Here is a 9,774-nt window from a genome sequence, read left to right as displayed (position 1 = left end):
AAAGTTCTAACTTTATTTTATTTTATTTTATTTTACACCATTAAGTAAATAAAAATATCATAGTAGAAATATGTGAAACATAAGTGTTAGAAGACATTTCGACATAACAATTATACAGAAGAAGTAAATTCTTAATGAAGCTATATATATTTATATATATATATATATATAAATATATATATATATATATATATATATATGTTTATTTATTTATATATATATATATATATATATATATATGTATATATATATATATATATATATATATATATATATATATATATATATATATATATATATATATATATATATATATATATATATATGGTCCAAAATATAAAATAGATGGGATAGAGTGTGTGCATCAGGCATGAATTCTAGCAATCTGCTCACTCCATTTTGACCATAAGCTATGACTGTACTTATCTACACTATTAGAAGGTGCACGAATCCAAAAGAACACAAACAAATTATTGAGGTGCATCACATTCTAATATCTCAAAGAATACCAAAAACCATCAGCGCTCCAACACATTCTCATACTTGACATGTATATGACAGGTACAACTCAATGGGACGGGGCTAAAGTGGTGGACGGAAAATGTTTTCTGCTGGTACAAACAGTAGTCAAATGGGACCAAGCTAAGGTTAGTACATCAAACACATTTTCTGGAAAAAAATTTCGATTTTCATTAGGGCCGTCTTAACTATATTAAAATATCGAATTTTCATAACACAACTTTTACTTCTGTAACTTTTTTTGTTATAAGCACTCCCGCGGATATCTGTCTTTTTCACTTTTCGAGTTGCTAACAAGAGTTTCATGTTTAACGCATAGATTAGTTTAAAGAAGACGGGGTGAGTTAATATCTCGTAGACCCTCGTAAAGTCTCGTTACAGTTGACTCATATCCTTACAGTGATTGTTGACACTACGCTTGTGTCTGTTTACGTCCCGTAGTTTTATTTGTTTATATATCATGTAAATAACCATTATAATTTAACACTAACACTTTGATTTGCTTTTAAACTGAATTCAAATAGCGTAGAATGTAAAGTTGACCTTTAAATTAAAAAATGTAATATTATATTATTGATATATTATATTTTTATAATATTTTGTTTGCCACATTCTTTCTATGTATATAATCGTTAGGCTACTGTGTCACTCCGTCTTTATGTTTTGAACGCTCTAGAGAAAACAAGGAAAATTAAAACGATCGCAGGCAATTTAAATGACGTCACATTAACGAATTGAAATTTACGACATCGATTCAAACGAAACTCGATTCAAACGAAACGAAACTAATAAAGTGTAAACTTCCCCAATATATGCCTACACATAAAATAATAACATCTTTAATTGAAGAGTAAAAACATAATTAAAAAATCGAATGCCAAAAAAGATAAACAATAATAATGACGTCATTGAAAAACAAAGAAAAAAATAAAGCCTTATTCAATTTTTACTTTCTCGTATATACGAAGTATAGAGAAAGTCTTGTAATCGTGCAAAAAACAAAATCGAGATTTTTATAAATCTCGACGGTTTACACCTCACTGATACGGAAAAACATAATTTTGCAATCTTGTCCGTGTGTCTGTGTGTCTGTGTGTCTGTGTGTCTGTCTGTCTGTGTGTAAACACGATAACTTGAGTACCGTTACTGCTAGGTTGATGAAATTTCATATATAAGTATTTTATCAAAATCGTAGATCCATGTCAACTTTTGAGCGATTTCCGATAACCGGAAGTGGTACTTTTTCTACTTTGAATTTTTCAAAAGCCTATTAAAGTACTATTTCAGATAGATAAATGAAATTTCACATGTGAGTATAAGATCTCATTCTCTACCTTCTGTTAAATTTTGAGTAATATCCGTTGACAGGAAGTACTAATTTACGCTATTTCCGATTTCTCAAAAAACGCATGTAAATTTATAAAGTACTAATAATATTGCGCACTATTATGCACATCTTTATTTTGCGATCGCTTGATGCGCAATTCTTTTTTCTATGAGATTCTCTTCTATTTTTAAAAGTTTAAGTAATTAAAAATCATGTCTATATTCCAAGTTATATAAGAATATTCGAAGGGGAGATCACTCCCGGTTTATTAAATTTTAAAGTGTTTGTAGATACGCTAAAAATACCGGAAAGTAAAATATATTATAAGCGTTAGTATTTGGATTATGGTTAGGGTAAGGTTTATTTTTAGTTTTATTTCAGGATACATTTCTGGATCCGGCTAAAATGCTGTTCCGAATAAAAATTCGTTTTTAGTTAAATATACATACCTATTAAGGCTCCGATTTCGGCTAAATTTCTGGTTGTGGTTAAATTTCTGTGAGGCAAATTTCGCCTGCGGATAAAGTTCCGTTTGGGGTTAAATTTAGTTACTGGTTAAAATGTCCGCTTCCGGATGAATTTATGTTTCAGTTTTTAATTTTGCTTCAGATTACATATCTTTTTTTATGTCTGAATAAATGTCCGGATTACGTTCAAATGCCGGTTTGATATAAAGTTCCGTTTCGGTTAAATCTAGTACCTGTTTAGGTTCTAAACTTCCGTATCCGGCTCAATTTACGGCTTCAATAAAAGTGCTGATTCCGGATTAATTTTCGTTTTGAAAGAAATTTTGCGTCTTCATAAATTTCCGTTTCTGCCTAAAGTTTCGTATCCATCAGGCAAAATTTACTGATCTGGTTCTAATACCCATTCTGGAATAATTCCCTTTCAAAGAAATTTTGTTTAAATTTCTCCCGTTACTGCCTGAATTTACGTATCCGGCAAATTTTCCGGATCGGTTAAAATGCCGACTCGGGATAAAATTCAGTTTTCAATTATAATTTTCTTTTCCGGTTAAATTTGATGTGAAGTAGGGATTTTGATTTGGTCTAAGTTCATAGAAAGAGACAATATGATCAACCTCGCCCACGCTCTATTTCTCCCTCAGCGGGTCACTAGTCTAGAATCGATTATATATATATATATATATATATATATATATATATATATATATATATATATATATATATATATATATATATATATATAATCACAAACACGGAGTTTGAATCTCTGAGCTATCTAGTATTTTTACCAATAGACTAAAACATATTATAAATGCGCTGATATTTTAATACATTTTTAAAAAGATACAAAAACCTATATTGATAATTATTTCCGGTGCTATATTGTGTTTTTTGTAATGTGATCTTATATAACCTAGTGCGTTTTCTTACTATGATTACGAGTATTTCCGCTCCTCCTTATGAAATTTAGTTTTTAGTTTGTCAAGTAAAGCGTGGTTCTGAAAATCATTTCCTCGAATTGTTTTGTCATTAAAAATGTTTTCAATTTCAATAAAAATGATCTTTGTTACCATGTTACTAAGTTGGTTAAATCTGATAGCAAGCATGTGAAGATATGGGAGGAACTCTGGCAACCGTGTCTTCAGCAACTCTCATGTCTGACATACGCTCCGCCTTTAACTATTACGGTATGTACACAATATAAGCTTGCCTGTAGCGTGTTGCCACGATCTCAGAAACGGGGTATCACTTATTCATTTTAGAGCTCATGTTATGTTAATATAAACAACACCGGTACTACATTTCTTGGTTTTACCTGTTGGGGCGCTGGTTTGTATTCAAAACGTATGTGCGTCCTGAAGCGCTAGTGTATATATCAATTATATATTCCTTGCTGCCTGTTTTTATTGTATTACTCGCTGTCTTCTCAATTTAGGGTGTATTTTCAACAAATCATTGCGCCGCGTTTCTCAAAAAAAAAAAATCAGAGAAGCTCAGGGTCACTCGATTAAGTTGCAAGAAAAAGTACTTGGTATAATGCTATAATTGATTCATATAGAACCATGTTGATATGGGTTATGGCAATAGTGGACAATGAAACATGGTGAATTGGTGATTGCAAACTTGTAATGTCCAAGACCCGTATAATGTTCAAGTCCTATGCACAGTTATATGTCGGTCTTCTCTCAAATTTCTCAGTAATTTATCAGCATTGAAGAAATAAACAAGAGCAGTAATCGGTATCAACGAAATTATTAATTTAAACGCCAGTCAATTACTTCAATACAATTATAGTGGCTTTGAATTCGTTTTTGCTTCAATGTATGTAAAATTTATAATTTAAGTATTAACTCGTAATTCAATGTTTATTTTATTTAGACTATCGAAAGTTAAGTACAGTCTAACACAGCATAACTGAAAACAAACGTTGTTATGTTTCACTATTTATTTGTTTAGTGAAGAGTTACTGGATTGGTCTAAACGACATAGCAAATGAAGGAACATATGTGTGGATTGAGGACGGGAGCACAGCCAGTGGAATCAGTAGCCTGTGGGGTGAAGACAGACCAGTAACTGACCCGGACAACGGATTTGACTGCATCTACGTCGACGGATCTAATACGTTCCTTGACGTACAATGTGCTATTGTTGCTACCAACTATCTGTGCATGGAGCCCAGTAAGATTTTTATACTATTTTCCTTAGGTTCTGATCGTTTTGTTTAAATATGTAAAATACACAATAGAATTAGAAAATATTGATCGATGGCTTCAAACCATCCTACAAACACATATTCACACCACTTTGTAATTGGACCAAATATTATGATGATATTAGTGAGTTGATAGCTTATCTATTATCCAATCTAACAAATACTTTTATTTTAGCTCTATACCAGCGGTGTAACATCACAAAACGTACATGTAATAACATTATTAAGTAATTATACCAGAGTGTCATGTGGTTATTGTTTTGTGTACCAATGTTTGATTACACAAGTGTACAAAATATTATGTTTTAATTTTAATAAAGTCCTATAATTTCACAGGGCCTATGTTGTTCTGACGTGCGTCATGTAAAACGTTATTCAATGTATACAATTTGTATTATTTTCAGATTTGGCTACAACAAATAGTATTAGATGTATATTATTATTTTCAGATTCTACTACAATAAAATGTATTACATATGTATTATTTTCAGATTCAACTACAACAAATTGTATACTAGTTTTTTTGGATTCAACTACAATAAAATGTATAAAACATGTATTTTTTTAAGATTCTGCTACAACAAAATGTATTAAATGTGTATTATTTTCAGATTCAACTACAACAAATTGTATACAACTTGTATTAATTTAAAATTCGACTACAATAAAATGTATACAATTTGTATTATTTTAACAATCGACTATAATAAAGTGTATACAATTTGTATTATTTTCAGATTCAACTACAACAAAATGTAATAATTATGTATTATTTTCAGATTCACCTACAACACATTGTATACAACTTGTATTATTTTCAGATTCGGCTACAACAAAATGTATTAATTATGTATTATTTTCAGATTCATCCACAACACATTGTATACAACTTGTATTATTTTCAGATTCGGCTACAACCAAATGCCCCGATCTAACAATAACAACTGAGGCTGCTACAACGACAAAGGCTGTCACCACGGAGAGTTCTGGTCGGTTTTTGATTGACTTGTCTGTTATCTTCTTGGTGCAATCTATGACCTCAAACACGTCTTCATTGAATACGTTCCAGACAGTGATTATTTTAAGAATTTAAGTCCCCCCTACCCCAACTGGAATTTTAAAAATATATACTTTTACCAGCTTCCACCCCCCCCCTCCTTACCCCCTCATACCGGGAGGGATGTTTAACACTGTTTCCACACCGTCGCCCTCACCCCCCCCCCCCCCCATCCCCTCGGCGATAGTTTCGATCACCTGTCTCGGCAAAAATGTCTGAAATAAATAAGTTTTATATATATAACACTAGAACTAAAACGAAATATATATTTTTTTTTATATTTCAATTATTTACTTCGAATAAAATTAATATCAAACTGCGGTTCCTTCCTCTGTATTTAAGTTTTAGTTAAGTTATTCGGAGGGGAAAAAAGGTCAACTGTCATATTACATCATCAGACATTGTCATGTGACATGACACCATCAGACATTGCCATGTGACATGACACATCTAACAGGGTCATTCGACATCACACCATCAGACATGGTCATGTTACATCGCACCATCTGACGTGGTCATGTGACGTCACACCATCAGACACGGTCATGTGACATCACACAGCTAAATCCGATTATGTTACGTCAGGCAGAGATGGTCATTTGACATTTAAATCAATATTTTAAAATGGATACGAAAATTTTCAAAATAAAGTGATACTAGTTTATAGATTTATATCAAGTTAAGTATAATTTAATACATGTATGTTTGCTTACATAATTTAACGCATAAAACTATGACAATTAAATCTGGCTTTAATAACGTGGTTTCAGAAACGACGCCACCAGTTGCTACAACGTTGACTTCTGCAACCACTTCAACTACAAGTAATTGTACAATTAACAACTAGCAATTAATTAAAAACTATTTAAAATTGAATTGGTGTCGTATAAGTTCATGGTTGCTGAACCGAAAAGTTCCGAGTTCGAACCATCGGGCAGATGAGGCTCGATAGCTGATGGCAGCAACTTATCTAGGAGAGACAACTCCTAAATAAAACAACAGCTGCTTTGTAGCTTGTTCTTGGTTAGACAAAAGCTACGGAAGCAAGCAACTATGAAAAGCAGACTGAAATCGTAGTCAAAGGCCTACAATGCGCATAGCATGTTTATACGTAATACTTAATTAAGAACAAAGAAACATTGTAACTGTATGTATTCATGTTTCTTTTTAGAAAAGCACTGCAAGAAAGGCTAAGAACACACGATTTCTTGAATGTAAGTTCATTACAACTACAGAACACACTGGTGATGTAGTTTCTTAAATAGTTTTTAACTGTAAAATGTTAGTGGTATGAAAATAGATATTTTTATTTTGCAATTCAAATTTTAAAAAATTACAGTAAAAAGTCTACTATGTATATGTAGTTTGAACTAGATCTATATTTATTTTGAAAAGCGAATCAATATATAGTGACCAAGGCGTCGTACATTGATTTTTTTGTACTTTAAATATGCAGAAAAAAAGACGTTAATAATTAGACAACAAACAAAATTAACACACTTTACTAGAATATGATTTAAGTATTCAGTGAGTAATAATAAGTACATTTAAATACTCTTTATAAAGCTTTTTTTTATCTTAGTTATTGGACAGTCGAGAAAAATGTAGAACAATATATAATACATTATAAATGTATATATAAATTTATATTTATATAAATTTATATGCAGCGAATTTTATTTCTCTAATGCTGTATTTGTTTTTAGAACAGGCTGTTCAACAAGTTCTAGACAGCAATGATTCCTACATCATTTCAAAACTAAATATTCTAATTCTGATTCAAAATAAGTCGGTAATTTTTGTCTGTCAAATATTTTAGATATGGAATTTTATTTAAAATAATTAATTGTTAAGTGATAAAATAAAATCGTACAAGTTTTCTCAATTTACAACAAAGTTTAAATAAAGAATTCTTCAGACATAGTAACTACGCTTGTTTTATGTTTATCAATTTGTCAAAGTATTTCTTTCATGTACGAAAATACTAAAGTGACAATCCATTTGCTTGGTCAGAAATATTTCTTTATTCTCTTTGGAGTTTTATTGGTAGGATTTAAATTATAGCTTATGACCAATAGAGGCAGATATCAAGGCCCGTAAATGGGGATGGATAGGACACACGTTAAGAAGAGAAAAAGAAAACATCGCAAAACATGCTATGGACTGGAATCCTCAGAGAAAAAGGAAAGTGGGCCGGCCAATGAAGACATGGAGAAGAACGGTTGAGGAAGAGGCGAAAACAGCTGGGCTCACATGGGCACAGATTAAGAGAGCAGCCCAAAACAGAGTCCGCTGGAAATGTATAGTTGCAGCCCTTTGCTCCCCAGGGGCCACAATGGAACGATGATAAATGTGAAGTAGCAAAAGTAACTTATTTTCGAACCTTGCAGTCCGTGAGCAGGTGAAGTAGAGTCAAGTTCCCATGGCAGATGAGTGGACGTCGTACAGACTATTGACTCTCGGTTTAGAAATCGAACTATATAACATTCAACAACATCGTCCCGACACTGGTGTATAACATGCTACATTTTTCTGTTGATGTTTTTGCTAATTGAATAGATGATCAGAAGATTTCTCGTGAAAAAAAAATCTCTGCTGGTTTGTTTACTTGACCCTAAGTTTTCCATGATCTGCATATACAGTAAATCGTTTCTGTACGAAAGGCAATTTAACATTTGAACCTGAGTCAAAATTTATCGAACATAAAACTATGAAAATCTTTGTGAAAAGAAGAAGGGACGTTTAATCAACAAATTTTTAAATATAAATTTTAATTAAAGCTAACAATGGTTAGATGAACAATGGGCTAACACTCTCCAGTAAAATGACCCATCCCTCTTCCGTGCTCCATATAGTCTATTGATTCAGTAAAGAATTAAACATACCGCATTTATTCAGGCGATGTAACTGGTACTGTTTTCTGACATCCTTGTTTTAAATAAGAATTATTTCCCCTGCATATAACACCATCGATAATGTTTTTTTTTTTTTTTTGGGCTAGTGTTTCCAAAAATAGGTCAGAAATTAAAAATATAAATGTGTTTAATTGTAATAATTTACCAGTGGAAAACAATATAGTGGCACTTCTAAACCACAAAAACATCAACAAATTATTTTGATAACGCATTCTGCATTTAAAAGTCGGTTATTTTCGAACTAGATTTTTGCTAAAAGAGGCAACAAATAAGGAAAAATTTACAGTCATTAGCCAAGAAAAAATAAACAGAACACATTACAACTATAGACGGAAGAAAAAGTATCAATGATTGATGTACAATACATTTTATAACCCTACATTATGTTAGTGAAACATTTCATAGTAACAAATGTGAACATCAAAGATATACTAGAACAACTTGTAAGCTAAATGAAGCAAAAAATAAAAGAGCATCTATGCTATTTTATATCTGGTATTATGCTTCATCATGGGATGGCATTGTGTAATAATATTGCAAACATTATATTGATGAAGGCATTTACTAACAGTCTTCGTTGTCTAGAGATGTAACTTTTATACAACATGCATTACTTTTATGCTTAAAGGTAACAATATTATAACTAATCAAGAATCAGATTGACAAAATTCGATTCATTGCATTAAAAAGTTTCAGTTTTTATGTGGACATAAATGTGTTATGATCTTTGAGTAGGTTATCAGATATTTATTTCATTTTAGTTTTCAATCACCACAGGTCACAGATTTTTATAAAGGTTTAGTTACAACCCGAAACAAGTTTAGAACGTAAAGAAAAACGTTTTTTTTTCTTCAAGGCAGGACTAGAAAATGGAGGCAATGTACCGCTCTTTTGCTTTGATGGTGTGTTTTTCATTGAGTAAACTAGTCAAGAACGGGATTAGTTATACAAGCTTTCATTTAGTTCGCAGACCTAGACCTAGACCTAGACCTAGAACTAGACCTAGACCTAGACCTAGACCTAGACCTAAACCTAGACCTAGACCTAGACCTAGACCTAGACCTCTAAAAATCGGTAATGAGAACACGAGTATGTTCTTTATGAGTGTATAGTCATCTATGAATGGAGCTTATGGAAGCAGTTAAGTGATGTTATGTAACATATGCGAACATGGCAGATATCACACATATTGTCCGCTCTGTTCTTAATCTTCTCTGTTGCACATTGTGCATAACTCCTGCGTTTTTATTCCTTTGATATATCAACTCCTGGTGGGG

The 9,774-nt window shown here is 31.8% G+C and overlaps 1 protein-coding gene across 1 annotated transcript; it reads left to right on the top strand.

Moving 5' to 3' along the window:
* Window positions 1-548: 548 nt before the first annotated feature.
* Window positions 549-7,434, top strand: LOC131939926 (low affinity immunoglobulin epsilon Fc receptor-like). Its single transcript, XM_059298461.1, has 7 exons — window positions 549-647; window positions 3,413-3,500; window positions 4,270-4,491; window positions 5,431-5,514; window positions 6,353-6,406; window positions 6,754-6,796; window positions 7,289-7,434. Exons 1-6 carry the CDS (start codon window positions 549-551, stop codon window positions 6,774-6,776), a joined length of 570 nt encoding a protein of 189 aa, XP_059154444.1. The 3' UTR covers window positions 6,777-6,796; window positions 7,289-7,434.
* Window positions 7,435-9,774: the final 2,340 nt, after the last annotated feature.

Source organism: Physella acuta, unplaced genomic scaffold (genome assembly GCF_028476545.2).
Source record: "Physella acuta isolate Inbredline_101_S28 unplaced genomic scaffold, ASM2847654v3 ptg000302l, whole genome shotgun sequence".
NCBI lineage: Eukaryota > Metazoa > Mollusca > Gastropoda > Physidae > Physella > Physella acuta.
The sequence above is the reverse complement of the archived record's forward strand: the minus strand, read 5'-3'. Positions and strand labels throughout refer to the sequence as shown.